The sequence below is a fragment of the Jaculus jaculus genome, chromosome 18 (assembly GCF_020740685.1).
Source record: "Jaculus jaculus isolate mJacJac1 chromosome 18, mJacJac1.mat.Y.cur, whole genome shotgun sequence".
NCBI classification, from domain to species: Eukaryota; Metazoa; Chordata; class Mammalia; order Rodentia; family Dipodidae; genus Jaculus; species Jaculus jaculus.
The window spans coordinates 9,720,734-9,737,973 of NC_059119.1; the positions used below are offsets into that span (position 1 = coordinate 9,720,734).

Consider the following 17,240-nt stretch of genomic DNA (forward strand, 5'->3'; position numbering starts at 1 on the left):
TCAGCATTGTAAATTTTAAAACAACCCATAACAAAGCATTAACTATTTCAATAAACATTCCCTACTATAAAGTAGCTATAAGCTGCCCACAAGGCAAACTATCATACAGCAAACAACCTTGTAAAAAATTAATAAAACTTTTCTGGTGCATGAAAATGAGCTAGTGTGTGCTTGATTCAACAGCTTTCCACCTAAGTACCATCTATAAACTGAGCTCCAGAAACAACTGATGGAAACAAACTAGAAAACCTTAGGCTCAAAATATGTCCCTAAGATGTTTTTTTCTTACTCATTTAATAAAAGAGGGCTACTTTTCATGAACACTAACTATGCAAAGTGGGAATCAAACTTTTTAAAAGGAGAACCAACGTATCAATGTGCATCATTTTAATCATTTGCTTAAGTAAAAAGCAAGGTTCTCACATAAAATTCCTTGAGGTTTTTTTCTACTGACTTTATAGAAAAAGGAATCACTCTATAAAGATCTGAAGTTTATGAAGTAGTGAAAATGGTTGGATGGCTATTGCAATAAACTGGAAATCTGGGAAGATGAATATAAATTCACGATATGCTACTGATTCAGAATAACCCTGAATAATGAATCTCAATAGGAAAGAGATCAATGATAGACAGATAGATAAATGAATAGATAGATCCATAAATAGGTAAGTACATAATGGGAAGATATACATATAGGTGATAGATAAATAGATGATTGATGATAGATACATAGATGACAGAAAGATAGTGGATAGATAGAATATGATAAATAGATAAGTGGAGAATAGATAGGTAGATACATGATATATAGGTACATAGATAAATAATAGATTGATATATAGATACATACATTGATAGGTACATAGATAACTGATCAATACATAAATAGTTAATATGTAGATGATAGGAAAACAGAAATAAATGGAATATCATCTTTTTCACTTTGAGACAAAACAGCAGTGTGCAAATGAATAAAATATGTGGTAGACAGAATTAAACATACTTGGATTGGTGTGAACTTTTGTAAGCACACTGATGAATAGTCCAACATTTTGAATACCTAGTAATGAATTTTTAAATGATGCCCAAAATGCTTTGAGATCTTCAGAAACATATTTATAAGTAGCGTAAATAATCATTTTTACTTGACTGGATAAATAAGAAACAGAATGGCACCTAAGAAACACATGAATATTTTAATGTGGCACTCTTTGGCTCACTTACTCTTAAAAGGAATAATTCAATCAGAGCTCTTCCAAGAGAGCTGAAATAATTACAGAATGAGAAAGAAAAGGATTTTCTCCCAACTGAGCAATTAACATAGTTCATCTAACAAGGGCCACTGATGTGGATCTATTGCTGATAGAAATATTATCCCAAAAGCTCAGCACCTTACCCTCAGTCCAGCCCCCAATTCTAGTCTTTCTTAAACTACATATAAACTACTCCAGAAAAAGAGAAACCTTGTTTCTTATTTTTAAAGGTCCTCAGAGGCTGAGGAGATGACTCAGTGGGATAAAGCTCTGGACAGCAAGCATGAAGACCAGAATTTGGATTCCCAGCACTCACATATATATCAGATGGGTGTGGTGACCCCCTTGTAACTCCAGTGCTCAGGAGGGAGACACGGGCACTACCCAGAGAAAGCAGACTAGTTAGGCTCACTGAATTAGCTAGCTCTGGGTTCAAGTGAGACACACTGCCTCAGTAAATAAGGTAAAGAACAACAGAGAACCCAGCACAACTCAGGGAAATTCATGGAAGCGGGGGAGGAAAGATTGTCAGAGCCACAAGTTGGGACATTATGCACAGAGACGTTGCCTCTCCCCTATAACTGATGGCTATCCCCACAATGCATGACCCACAGTCCCCAGTGAGGAGGATCCCTTCGGAGGGGGGAGGACAGGGAGAAGGCTAAGGATGGTACCAACACAGCTGTATGCACATTGTGTACATAACTAATAAAAAAAAAAAAAAGAACGAGGGGGAAAGAACCCCAACATTGACTTCTGACCCCTGCATACAACGTGCACACATGTATGAGCACCTCCCCATAAACACATTTGCCCATTAACATACCAATGAAATACACACACCTGCATGCACAGTGCACACATATGCACAGGCAAAAAAAAAAAAAAAGTTGCCTTCAGGAAAATAGCTATAGCTTCCAACTCAACAGTAACTCTGCTGGGAAACCAATTTTTATGTTGTCCTTATAGACAGACACCCCCTCTCCCAGGGCAACAGTATCATTGCACATCTATTTGTCCCTTATGCATGAAATTTTCTCTTTTTTAGCAAAAAATAGGGGGGATTTTTTTGGGGGGGAATTGGCTTATGGCAGTCCAATAATAGCTGTCTGCAGGCTTGAAGGTCAAGAAATCCAGTAGCTGCTCAGTGCACTGGATGGATACCTCAGCAGTCCGAAACCCAGCACTGAAGCCCTGGACAGCTACTGGTCTTAAGTCCACATTGGAAGATTGATGGAACTTGTTTCCAGTGGCCATGAAGGATGGTCAAACAGAACAGATCCATGCACAGGTGAATAGCTGGTGGGGGAGGGGGGACAGCCAGGTAAAAGGCGATAAGAGGCACTCACTAGTGAGTAGCACAAGCAGCCAGGCAAAAAAGGTGGGGCCTAATGCTTGAAATTTTCTTGCCATACATATATCTTTATTTGGTTGAAGGCTGGTGCTTTATTTCTCAATTTCCTCTTCTCTGTATGCTAACAAACCTAGCACTATGCAGTTATGTCCTCAGAGTTCTTGAGTTCCAAAAGAAGCCTAGGATTATTTCTTTGTGATTAATCATTGTCCATCTGGAATTTTTTTTTTTTTAGTTTTAAAAATTGTATTTGACAAATACAGGTTTAGTATATGCAAAGTGTTTCAAAATGGTGATTTGTAATATCTATATACAATATATTTATATAGCACATCTACTACATAAATATATACTGATCACTGCAATCAGGTTAACATACCCATCCATGCAACAAATTAGATTCACAGAATTTATTCATATTAAAACTGGAAGTTGGGCTGAAGAGATGGCAGAGTGGTTAAGGTGTTTGCCTGCAAAGCCTAAAAACCTGGGTTTGATTCCCCGGTTCCCACATAAAGCCAGATGCGCAAGGTGGTGCAAGCATCTGAACTTTGTTTGCAGTGGCTAAAGGCCCTGGTGAACCCATTCTCTCTATATATCTGCCTTTCTGTCTCTCATAATAGATAAATAAATAATAGAAAGGGACTGTATAGCCCAAATACCAATTTATATAAACCTTATGTAAAGGTAATAATGCCAGAATAACATGCTATGACCAGGGAGATGGGAATCAGGGGTATGTGAATTGTTCCAACATGGACATGTATCGGAAGTACAGTATTTTAATTTTTAATTTCACATATTTTCACATCAATATGCAAATTGGCTTTATTCTATATAGCATTCAGTTCAATAATGTCAACTTTAATTTATAACAAAGGACTTCAGAAGCCTCTAGAAATAGGATCTGTTTTATAATGTTATTATAAGTATTAAGGGTAGAAGAAGAGAGGAAGGAATTAAATTACAGTCTAAATTATCAAACCTTATTTTATTTTATTTCACCAAATCAAAGCCCCAAGAAAATTTCTTGATTTATAACTTCTCAAACTAACACGTAAGTCCAGGCTCCATATACAACTGGAGCTCGTTAGTGCTGTTCCTCAGTAGCACCAGCTGAAAGGACTGGTGGTGCACACCTTTAATCCCAGCACATGGGAGCTGGGGGTAGGTGGATCTCCATGAGTTCGAAGCCACCCTGAGACTACAGAGTGAATTCCAGGTCAGCCTAGAGTAGAGTGAGACCCTACCTCAAAAAAAAAAAAAAAAAGGCAAGTTTTCTAAGCAGATAAACCCCAATATCTCGAACTCCACACAGTGCGAACAGAATGAGCCTCCTAAATTTCAAGTTAGTGCTGCTGTGTCATACCTTCCCTCAGAATGATTCATCTCAGTCAACCCTCCACCGCATTCACCACGGCCTTCTCTCTTACCTTCTCCAGCCAAAGCTACTTTCTACATTGATTCCTTTTTATTTATTTTTTTTTCCTCTTGGTTTTTGGAGGTCGGGACTTGCCCAGGCTAACCAGGAATTCACTACGTAGTTTCAAGGTGGCCTTGAACTCAAGGCAATCAAACCTCCTACCTCTGCCTCCCAAGTGCTGGGATTAAAGGTGTGCACCACCATACCCCACCTGGTCCTTTTCAATGTAGGAGATTTAGAGATGCTTAGGACCCCACCCAAGCTGAAGTAAAAGCACTCATTTCTTAAGAAAAAAAAAAGACCATGAGTTGGAGAGATGGCTTAGCAGCTAAAGTGCTTGCCTGTGAAGCCTAAGGACTTGGGTTCAATCCCTCCCCAGGACCCACATAAGCCAGAAGCACAAGGTGGCACATGTGTCTAGAGCTCATTTGCACTGGCTGGAGGCCCTGGCATCCTCTCTCTCTCTCTCCCTTTGTCTCTTTTTGCTTCTTTCTCTCAAATAAATAATTTTTTAAGTCCATGCCTAAGAAAACTCAGTAACTTCAAAACAGAGAGCTTAAAAAAAAAAAGCAGAACAAAGTCCTCCAGGGGTACATATTGTACCAGGAAAGAAATCTGTCAAAAAAATGATTTTAAAGAATATCAGGGGCTGGAGAGATGGCTCAGTGGTTAAGGTACTTGCCTGAAAAGCCTAAGGATTCAGGTTTGATTCCCTAGTACCCATGTAAACCCAGATGCACAAGGTGGCACATGCATCTCTACTTTGTTTCCAGTGATTAGAGGCCCTGGCATACCCATTCTCTATCTGTCTCTTCTCCTCTCCTCTCCTCTCCTCTCCTCTCCTCTCCTCTCTCTCTCTCTTTCTCTCTCTCCCTTGCAAATAAATTAATAAATATTAATAAAAAATTAAACACTATCATAGAAAATAGCAGAACATAAAACCCAATGAAAGAGTTCAGGAAAGTGATTATACTTGACTGACTGTACATTCATTACTTAAGAGCTTAAGTAACATTGGAATTTTCCATTTGTTTAAGAAATGAGTTGGGAGCCGGTCGTGGTGGCACACACCTTTAATCCCAGCACTCAGGAGGCAGAGGTAGGAGGATCACCTTGAGTTCAAGGCCACCCTGATATTACATAGTGAATTCTAAGTCAGCCTGGCCTAGAGCGAGACCTTACCTTGAAAAACCAAGAAAAAAAAAAAGGCAAAAAACAAAAAACAAAAAAGAAATGACTGGGGAGAACACAGTATATGAGCATGAGACTTAAGCAATACATAGGCAAGGAGCAATGTATTAGCCTCTGGCACATAAGAGCTAAGGCCTAGTGCCCACTGGAATTTTGCAAGTGATGCAAAGAACATTGGTTTTAATTGTCCACAATCTGAGGCCAAAACTTTTGGCATGGGTTTTTGTTCGTATCAATACCATCACCAGTAATATCTACTGAGCCCTCAGCATGGATAAGGTATTAGAAGACTGGGGAAGATACACAACCCAAGGTGGTGACAATCAAGGCCCTGTATTTCCGCAGCTTGCATCCACCACAATGAAGAATGGTGATCACAGTTAAACATTGCTTTAGAACAAGGATGCTTTCTTGCTGGATTAGCAAGTTTACAGAGATCTGAATCTTTCCCAATCAGACAAAAATACTTTCTAGAATGTGTTCAACAAATTTTTGGAGTTTTAAAGGAAAAGGATGGAAGATTAAAAATTAAAAACAAATCCCACCAAGATGATGTGCAGACCTTTTAAACACTGCCCACCCAAGAAACACTCACCTGGGTTTATAGTCAGACTGACTTAAATTTGAAACCCAGCTTCACGCCTCAGCACAGTGTACCTTAGGAGAGTGGCTTACTTTCCTCCATGATTTTCTCATCTGTGAATGTTGCTCATAAAAACAATTTCAAGCTGGGCGTGGTGGCACATGCCTTTAATCCCAGCACTCGGAGGTTTGTTGTGAGTTCAGGACAGCCTGAGCTAGAGAGTAAGACCCTACCTCAAAAAAAAAAAAAAAGAAAGAAAGAATAAATAACTAAATAACTTCACTCTACCAGCATAATTTTTAGTGACTTAGCTCATAAATGTTTTTGTCGTACTGTGTGACACGCAGGTGTAGTTCAATCAGCAGTATATAAGATTTATATGCACATGTGAGTAAGAGCACTCCACGTGGCCCCTCTTCTCATACCCAGGCAATTTACCTACCTCCTCAATGCCATCCTCCCAGAGTTCTACCCTGCTGCCCTTGAAGCGTTCAACCTCCTTCCAAAGGCACAATTAGCTAATGTAAGACTCTAATCACTGAAAATGTGCTAATGAGAAAGGATCAGAAAAAGAGAGCAACCACCACTATCGCCTGCCAACTCAAACACCCCTTGGTCGCAAAATGGGATCTTGGAAACAAAACTGTACTAAAAGTTGCAACAAGCCAGGGCAGTGAGTCCGGGAGTGAATGCTAAGCAGCCGCCTGGGGGAGTTTACTGTGGCCTCGTCTACAGCAGCCAACCGCCTGGGTTATTATGCTAATGCTGCGGCCGGCAGTGACCACCAAAAAAAAAAAAGAAGAGGAGGAGGAGGAGAGAAAGAAATCCTCCAATGAATATTGTGTCCTTTTCCATTTAAATTCAAGTATGCATCAAAATAATCCATTTGCCCTAGAACATTCTATAAAACAAATAACTCTTAGGAAAACAAGGCCGCAGAAAGGTTAAATATCCAATTATAAAAGAGAAACTGTATCACGGCTACAATAGAGCAAGAAGCGAAAATGCAGTTCTCCTCTTGGTCATCTAGGCTTTTTTTTGTTTTTTTTAATGAGGTTTGGCTACATATAGTTTGAAGACTCCCCATCCAAAAGAGCCAAGACTCGTGACTTGGGCAAAGGCACGAATATCGCCCTCTTTGCCACAGTAACAGGAAAGACCCTCACGTGCCGGGCCAGCCCCTTAGTCATTTTTCTAGACACCATCTATCGTTGAGCACCTCCTGATTCTCATGCAGCCTGCGGCTTGGACCCAGTAAAGCAAAAGCGTAACGACCCTGACACCTAGTGGCCGCACAGAGAACCGAGCTGCGCCAGCTCGCGGCGTGGCCACTGCGGCGGCGTCTCCCATTTCCAACACACAGACTTGAGTCATCATGAATGCCGATTTCCACCGTGGCTGTTCTACAAGCAGCCCTGTAAAGATGGATCTTATCTCTGGGTTTATCTTGGGGCCTATCCAAAGAGGCCAAACAAATGCACTTCCTTTCAGTCATTACATTTACCAAATTTTTACTCATCTTCAAAGATTGAGAAAAAAAATCAGTTACTATTCTAGCAGATTTATGACTCCTTTCCTTAATTTTGTATACACACACCTTTTTTCTGGCCTTTGAGTGATTTTTTTTCTTCTCCTTGGATATACCCTATCAAATAGAAAAGCCATCTGGCCAAGCCACCAGACGTTTCCTTTGCACTGCTGAAGCGTCAAAGGGGTTGTTAGGCCTTCACAGACCAGCAGGAGTTTCCTTTAAAAAGAGGTATGAGGACACACACGGAAATCCCTAACGTTCACGCCTAAAAGCAAGGACCATACTGAACGCTGTAGGAAGCCACATGAACCAGATCAAACCAGCACAAGCTATTTCTGCCCCAGCCATTAGAAGGTAAGTCTCCCCAGAGCCGCCTGCACCTCTGACTGGCAGGACAGTGGGAAGCCTGGAAGGCTTATATTCTCCACCAAAGGAGAGTACTGACTCCTACCTGCTGGCGTTTGAAGGCTAAGTAATCCAGATTTTCCAGCTCCTTCCCAAGCTTCTGGTAGGTTTTCTGAAGGTCAGACTTGTTGGAAACATTTTTAAGAGACTCGAATGTTCTTTGAAACTGAAAATGGGGGAGGGGGAAAGGCAGATCATTAAGATAGCAGAAAGTTTTTTCTCAAAATCCCAATTATTAATAATGTTCTTCAGTTTCTCTCATCCGTAATACAGATCATCTCACAAATGCTACCTAGTTGTCTTTCAGTGAAATATTAGGGACACTTACAGAGTATCCTATCAATGTATGACCAATATAATATGAATGACAAGCCTGTTCAGTCCTCATTTCAACAAAAAGAGCATGCTTCATTTTAAAATTAAATAAATAGAGCCCGGGAACGTGACTCAGAGGTTAAAGTCACTTGCTTGGGAAGCCTGCCTTCCCACATTCAATTCCTAATCCACTTACACAAGCTAAATGCAAAAAGTAGTGCAAGCATCTGGCATTCATTTGCAGCAGAAACCTGGATGCTGCCACAGGCAGCACACAGAGAGAGAGAAAGATAAGAAATTTTAAAAGTAAATAACCATGCTGGATGTGATGATGCATGCCTTTAGTCTCAGCACTCGAGAGGCTGAGGTAGGAGGATCACCATGAGTTCAAGGCCAGCCTGGCACTACAGTGAGACCCTACCTTGATTTAAAAAAAAAAAAAAGCCAGGCACAGTGGTGCACACCTTCAATCTCAGCACTTGGGAGGCAGAGGTAGGAGGATCACCACGAGTTCGGGGCCACCCTGAGGTTACATAGTGAATTCCAAGTCAGCCTGAGCTAGAGTGAGACATTACCTCAAAAAAAAAAAAAAAAAAAAAAAAACATAACCAACCTTCATGATTTAGTTACATTGTTGCTTTTATGAAAAAAAAATGGGGCTGGAGAGATGGCTTATGGCTTAGCAGTTAAGTGCTTGCCTGTGAAGCCTAAGGACGCCGGTTCAAGGCTTGATTCCCCAGGACCTACATTAGCCAGATGCACAAGGGGGTGCACACCTCTGGAGTTCGTTTGCAGTAGCTGGAGGCCCTAGCACACCCATTCTCAATCTCTCTCTCCTCCCTCCCTCTTTCTCTCTCTCTGTCATTCTCAAACAAATTAATAAAAATTTTAAAAATTTAAAAAAGAAAAAACTATGATGAACATTTAATTCAAATCATAAGGAAATAATGACTTCCTACATTCCAATCAGAGAAACTAATGAAGTTAGCCACTTGCATATTTTCTTGCAGTGACATGGGCCCTGGCTTTCCACTGTAGAAAATCTGAACAGGATAAGTCACCCAGCAGACTTCAGAAAGGAAGAGCTCTCCGAGTTTGTGTTTTGAGAAGGGAGGAAAACTAACATTTTGATGATGGAAGCATATTGGCATGTTCAGCAAACATTTGCTCATTTCTGCTCAATCACACGAGAGGAGTTATTAAATCGGTTCTGCTGAGTCAGAATCCTCCTGCTCACTTTTAAGTCAGATCCCAGATACATGCAAAGTGACACACTTGAGCAGATCAGGGAGTGCTGTCTGCTTGCTGCTGCTACGGTGACAACAAATAATAATACCAGGAGCTCACAAGAAATCAAATTCTTGGTTTATTTTAGTGAATTAGAACATACTTGGGAGGGCTAGTAACTGAAAAGGCCAAGTGATGTAATTTTCAAGAAGTCTTCATTTGCTCTCTGTGTATGTCATTTATTTCCCATGTTCCCTAATCTGTATCATTAGCTAGATTTCTACAGACAGAGACTTCACCATTCTAAACACACCACAACTCCACAATGACTGTGACAAGCTAATAAGATTTTATAGAAGGTAATTAAACTTTTAGAGAAGTTATTTGATCCCTAGTATATTAAACTCTAAGGAATAAGTCATAGTAGAATGGCATTCTACTGAATTCAATTTCATGAAGGCAACATGTTGATCTCAATCCAAGGCAAAAAAGGAAAATTAAATGGAAAATGGCAGTGCTAAGCTAAGCTTTGATCAAAAGATGGCAAATTAAATTCAACAGATCATTAATTAACATCTAGGATGTTCAAGACACTATGACTACAAGGCATATGTCCTGCCCTAAAGGAACTTGCAGATTACAGTAGAAACTAGACATGAAACCCAGAAATGGAAAGGACATTGGCATTTATGGAGTACATGTTCCCAGGTACCTTGTTTCCCAACTGAAACTTCATAAGGACAACAAGAGTTCCTATTTCTACTCCAATTCTACAAGGGAGTAAACTGGGATGCAAGAAGCTTGGTTGAACAGGGGCTTTACAACAATATCTATGTACTTTCAAGCTAGTGCCTGAGCCATCTTTCCAACCCCATCTATGGCTCTTTCTACCCTTTCATTAACTGTATCCAGAGCTCAGCTCAACTCAAAACCAAAGTGAAAAGCAGAGTACAAAAGAAAAACGTGACATACAGCAAAACACATCAGTGACAGTAATGGAGGAGCTTCTACCACAAAGAAGATGAAAGACTAAGGTAGTCAGACCATGAAGAATAGCAAGACTTTTCAGGGTCCTCAGCATGAGTGAATTCTACCCATCAGCTCACACACAGCCAGGATCCGCTCATGCCCCCCCCTTATAACACAACATGTGTTTTTCATATGTGTATGTGAGTGACTGTGTGTACACTTGTGCATGTGTATGCGGGTGTGGGTGTCAATGTGGAGGCCACAGGACAACCTCAGGTAGGGCTCCTCAGGAATCCCATCTACCTTTCTTTAAGGTAAGGGCTCTCCTTGACCTGGAACTTACCAATTAGGCTAGACTGGCTGGCCAATGGGACCCAAAGATCCTCATGTCTCTGCCTTGCCAGACCTCAACAAAGTGTTTTGTTTCTTTTAATGTATTTTATTTGATTTATGTGTTTGAGAGAAAAAAACAGATAGAGAGAGAGAGAAAATGGGCAAACCAGGGCTGCTAGCCCTGCAAACAAACTCCAGATGCATGTGCCACCTTGTCCTTGGGAATCGACCCTGGGTCCTTTGGCTTTGCAGGTAGGCACCTTAATTGCTAAGCCATCTCTCCAGCCCAGCAAAGTTTTAATATTTATATTAAATATTCTTCATGTTGTTTGATCATTACTATGCCTTGCCCATTTCTTGGTCACTTCTCACAATGTTCAAATTAAATATCGGATCTAAGATTCTGTAAATTAAAGCAAGTTTATTTATGAAGTAATTACCATTTACCAATCAAGTCATTAAGCTCTAAAATGTTCTTTACAGTTTACAGTTTCTGTTTCATAAAAAATACTAGCCAGAAGCTGGGCATGGTGGTGCTCGCCTTTAATCCCAGCACTGGGGCAGAGGTAGGATTGCCGTGAGTTCAAGGCCACCCATCACATAGTGAATTCCAGGTCAGCCTGGGCTAGAGCGAGACCCTTCCTTGAAAAACCAAAAAGAAAAAAAAAAAATACTAGCCAGGGTGCTTGCCTGTGAAGCCTAAGTACCCCTGTTTGAGGCTCGATTCCCCAGGATCCTCGTTAGCCAGATGCACAAGGGGGCACATGCATCTGAAGTTTGTTTGCAATGGCTGGAGGGCCTGGCGTGCCCATTCCTCCCCCCTCTCTCTCCCTCTCTCCCTCCCTCCCTCCCTCCTTCCCTCCCTCCTTCCCTCCCTCCCTCCCTCTTTCTCTGTCTGTCACTCTCAAATAAATAAATGAAAATAAACAAAACAATTTAAAAATATACCAGCAAGGACTGAAGAGATAGCTTAGCGTTAAGGCACTTGCCTTTGAAGACTAAGGACCCAGGTTCAATTCCCCATTTCCCAAGTAAAGCCAAATACATACGGCAGTGCCTGTGTCTGGAGTTTGTTTGCAGTGGCTAGAGTCCTAATGTACCAATTCTCTCCCTCTCTCTCTCTCTCTCTCTCTCTCTCTCTCTGTCTCCCTCTCATAAATAAATAAATAAATAAATAAATAAATAAATAAATAAATAAATAAAATACTAATCAGGCAGGGCGGCTGATACATAGATCCACACATGCTGGCAGAGGTAAAAGGACAGCTGTGAGCTCAGGAACAGCCTAGGCTATGAGTTAGATCCAGGTCAATCTGGACCAAAAAAAAACTATCTTTTCTTCTTAAACATTTCCTCTTTAAGTTCATCTTTGTAAGCCTTATATGGTAATTTTAGGGGAAATACATCATAACACTTCAAAATAAGAAACAAAGAAGCAATAACTCCAGGTAATATGTTCATGGTCAAAGAAGAGAGAAAATTCAGTAACGATGCATCATCTTGGGAGTCTTTTACCTAAAGGTCGGAGTTTGCATAATGTGGAGATGTTAGCTTGAATTTTCATTATCAGGACTTATACCTTCCATTTATTGATACTAAAGAGTTCTAAGCACTCTAAAACGACGATGACTGCACTTATTTGAGTAGATTGATTTCACTTACAATAACAAATAGTTGTCATGGAGAAGTCATATAACATCTGTAGTATAACTTTGGCTGGGGTTCCTGTTAAACATGCTGCACCTCCAACTACTTGCACGGACACTAAAGTGCTCAGTATTAAAAGCAATCATTTTCCTTTGCAGATGAAGCTGGGGTATCAGAGATAAAAATAAGACTGGGTAAGCTGAGTCCCAGATAATTTTTTGGCCTTTTCTTATATATTTTATTCTAATTCTTTAGTAACTTTCCAAGGTATTTTGAAGTTTTCTTTATATATTTTATTAAGAACTTTTCTGTTTATTTATTTGAGAGTGACAGACAGAGAGAGAAAGAAGCAGAGAGAGAGAGAATGGGTGCACCAGAGCCTCCAGCTACTGCAATTGAACTCCAGATGCATGTGCCACCTGGTGCATCTGGCTTAAATGGGTCCTGGGGAATCAAGCCTCAAACAGGGGTCCTTAGATTTCACAAGCAAGTGCTTAACTGCTAAGCCATCTCTCCAGCCCTTTATTAAGAATTTTAATACATGAACATACTGTAATTTGATCACATTTCCCTCCTATTACCCTTCTAAGTACTTCTTCCTCTACCCCTAGTTCATTGAGCAGCTCTCCTCTTTCTAAGGAGTCTTTCTTCTATTTTAGTATTTCATTCTTTTTGTCCTCCTCTATCCTCTATTTAGTGTTGGTTGGCTCCAAATTATGTAGATCTTCTGGGGATGGTAACAACCATTGTAAGATCTATTAATGCACCAGTCAGTTCATGTCTGGAAGACAGTGCTTACAAACTACTCCTTCCAACATTATGTCTCTTACATTCTTTCCACTCCCTCTTCCTCAATGTCCCTGAACATTGGACGGTATAGCAGGAATATCTCATTTAGTGTTGAGCTCTCAATAGCCTTATTTATAACCTTGTTGAGTTTGAATATTATCATTGTCTACCACCATGCCCATAGTGAAGCTTCCCTTGTTAATAGTGAGAGAAGCTTTCCACAACCTTCTCTGCAATGGCCAGATCTAAAAAAAAAAAAAAAAAAAAAAGATATTGGGGCTGGAGAAATGGCTCAGCTGTTAAGGCACTTGCCTAAGGACCCAGGTTTAATTCTTCAGGTCCCACGTAAGCCAGATGCACATGGTGGCACATGCATTGGGACATTGTTTGCAGTGGCTAGAGGCCCTGGTGCAGCCATTCTCCCTCTCCCGCCCCCAACGCTCTGTCTCTAATAAGTAAATAAATAAATAAAAATTGTTTTTAAAAAATGATATTGACTTGGCATGACATTTTCCTTTCTTTTCAATTCTGGATTATTGAAAGAGACCTCTGAGATTTTCTGTTAGTGGCACACTGTAAATTCATTATATCAACTATTTCTCAAAATAAATGATATGCTAGTTGGAGATAATTTGGAAAAGAAGCACAATTAATTCTCAAAAAAAATCTGCTTCTTTTTATGTAAATTCTGTTGGGAACTTGAATATATGAGCATACTACAAATTGATCATATTTCCATTGGGTTATCAAACTCTTGTCCCCTCTCTTCTGCCCCCATTTGTCTGAGGTCCCTTGAAGAGTTTCTTTTAATGTTTTATTTATTTATTTAAGAAAGAGACCAAGAGAAAGAAGTGGGGGTGGGTAGAAATGGGCACACCATTGCCTCCTACCCACTGCAAACAAACTCTAGACACGTGCACTACTTCATGCGGCTGGCTTTACATGGGAACTAGGGAATTAAACCCAGGCCATTTGGCCTTGCAAGCAAGTGCCTTTAACTGCTGAGCCATCTCTCCGGCCCTTTGAAGAGATTTTAATAACCTTGGAACTTACCTGTTCAAAGTCTTAAGTTAGAATTTAATTTAAATCAAGAACTCTTGAGTAATTTATTGATTTTTGGATTTATCCTGCTTTTTTTCTTTTTGGGGGGCAGGTTCCAAAGTAGGGTCTCACTCTAGCCCAAGGCTGACCTGGAATTTACTATGTAGTGTCAGGGTGGCCTTGAACTCACAGCAATCTTCCTACCTCTGCTTCCCAAGAGTTGGAATTAAAGGTGTGTGCCACTATGCCTAGCTATCCTGTCTGTTTTTTAAGATTATTATAAACCAAATTCAAACTTAAAAAAAAAAATCCAGGACTGGAGAGATTGCTCAATGGTCAAGAGCACTTCCTTTGCAAACATAAGTGCCTGAGGAAGCCAGAGAAACCTCTCAAGTTTGATCCCTAGGACCCACATAAACATATAGACATGACCATGCATATCTATAACCCCAGGCCTATAGGGGAGCAAAGACCTGAGAATTGCAGGAGCTCACAAAGAATATATATTTGTGTGTGTGTATGTGTGTGTGTGTGTGTGTGTGTGCGCGCGTGCATGTGTGTGTATGGCAAGCTCCAGACTCTTGCTCTAATAAGAACAGGCAGAAGAACAGTGAAATGAGACTTCTGACATTCTGCTCTGGCCAGCACAGGCAAGAGCACCCTGCTACAATAAGTGCACGTGGCACCATATAGACACATACGTGTGCATATAGCATACACACATGCACATACTCAGTCCATACCACACAACACAGTACACAAACACGAGCAAACCAAAAAAACAAAAAAGGTAGTGAATTAATTTAAACCAAAAACAAACCCAGTATGTTGTAAAACTGAGATTGGATATTAAAGTGATCTCTGAGCTAAGCAACAAATGCAATTCTGTCCTATTTGAGTCCCTTATCGTATGTCACAGGGCATACAAGATAAGAATGGAGTGATACCCACGCCCGCATCCACAGTAGCAGTAAGTACTGCAAACATTCCCAGGGTGGTTTTCTTTATTATCACAGTCTCACTGTTCAGAAATAGTAATAATAGCAATCGATCAAATAAAACAATGGAGGCCATGACTGTTCTTCTCCCATTAAAGTAGCTGAAAATCTGCCTCACAAGAAAAAGGATTTAAAAAAAAAGCAACAGAAAATCATCTAGTTTCACTCAGCATTCCCTCTTCCTAAATAGATCGCTTCTCCTTTTCCCCTGACAATAATACATATTTAAATAAATCTAAGCCAATGTTCTATACAAAGCACACACCCAATCAGTTTGTGAAAATTATGTAGATTCGTGGAATAATTCGAGAAAGGGACAAGGAGAAATCAGCTGAAACAGCAGGAAAAAAAAGATGCTGCCAGGACTCTGGCAAGTACAGCTTCCCTAGCCCTCACTGCCGATGTCTCGGCTTCCTGTTGCAGTCAGATCAATTGATTCAAATAACATCACAACTCCAGCAGACTACAAGTGCCGCTGATGAAAAAATGCCAAACAATATTGCTGCAAAACAAGAGCTACCTCAATGGCTGTCATTTACCTTCATATTTTGTGAATCTGTGCAAAATTGTGGGTGCTACCTGAAGCATAAAAAGCAACTCCAGATTCATGGTGCTATTTGTAAAAAAGCAGATCCAGAAGAGCCTGACTGAAGGCTCTAGATTATCAAGTGAGATCATAATGTCCCTGAAATACCAGTTTGACACATGCCAGAAGATTCTGGAGACCAAAGCAGAAAAGAATAGTCTAAAAATAGCCTATCGATGCTCTATAAATATCAATGTTTAGAGTAAACTAATAAGAAATGGCTCATCTACCTTATTTAAACATGGCAATCACAGTCTCCAGCAATAAGGTGTTACCGAAAAAGAATGTTTTCATTTTTCTGAACTTAATCCATTGGTTTTCATTCCTATTTCACAAGCTAGCGTACGAGATGTTAATACTAGTCGTCAAGTAGTTTGCATCTGGGCTGGAGACATGGCTGAGTAGTTACAGGAACTTGCATGCAAAGCCCAATGGCCCAGGCCCAATTCCCCAGTGCCCACAGTAAAGCCAGATGCACAAAGTGTCACACACATCTGTAGTTCATTTGAAGCACTAATGGGCCCTGGTGTGCCCACCCCATCCCCTTTGCAAATAAATGAATAAAAATATTTTTTAACTTTTTATGAGAGAGAGACAATTGACATGCCAAGACCTCCCGCCACTCCAGTCAAACTGCAGGCACATGTGCCATGTCACCTTGAGTGTCTGACTTACATGGGACTTGGGGAGTTGAACATGGGCCCTGATGCTTCGCAGGCAAGCACCTTAACCACTAAGCCAGCTCTCCAGCACTAAAAATATTTTTAAAAAGTTTACACTTTGAATGCTCAGCCTTAAATAGGACATCTATAGTAGCCCTTCAAGGTTCAGGGAACATTGTGGAAAACTGGGTGAAATGAATATGAGAGTCAGAGAATGGAAAGGAGTGCTATGGAATGCTGTGTTTTGAACATGACATGACTATTACACTCCCAAACTCACAGCTGCTGGAGTTGCCTGCACAAGACCTGAACAAAATTGGTCCAGTCAACATGATGTTGCAGATAGGGAAGGGACTCTTGATGCCCCTACCCCTCCCTAAGGAGTTATTGGTAGTTAATGGTTGCCAAGGGAGCAGGAGACATTTTCTTCAATAGTGTATGCCCTGTTAAGTTGTTCAGCCCTAGTAAATAATGCCTTGCCTATGCGAGCATTAGATTCAGTAAGTCAAAAAGAAAAAAGACATGAAATGAGAAGTGAGAGTTAAGAAGAAGGGAAGAAAGGGGTTTAGCAGGAGGAGGACAAAGAACATAATAGGGGTGAAAATGGTAAAAGTGTATTATACACATGTATGAAAATTGTCAAAAAAAGTTAGTATAAGAAATGAAAATCACCTGAATCCTGCCACTTTAAGATAAGCAATGTAAGGATTTCAGTCATCATTTTATTATGTTTCTTTATGCACATATACATATATATGCATAATTAAATGTATATAAATAACATATTATTTGCTGTTCTTTGCAAATACTTTTTTCTCAATGTGAAGATGCCTTTCTCCTTTCTCATTTTTAATATATTTTATTTATTTAATTAATTATTTAAGAGAGATGGAGAGAGAGGAAGAGGCAGATAGAAAATAAGTGCTCCATTCT

At 40.2% G+C, this 17,240-nt stretch overlaps 1 protein-coding gene across 1 annotated transcript in view; it reads right to left on the minus strand.

Moving 5' to 3' along the window:
- Ctnna3 (catenin alpha 3) overlaps positions 1–17,240 on the minus strand; it is a 1,402,587-nt gene that overhangs the window by 1,278,484 nt on the left and 106,863 nt on the right. Inside the window, exon 5 of the mRNA XM_045137244.1 lies at positions 7,787–7,906. Coding sequence (XP_044993179.1) covers positions 7,787–7,906 — 120 coding nt within the window. The remainder of the gene's footprint in view (positions 1–7,786; positions 7,907–17,240) is intronic.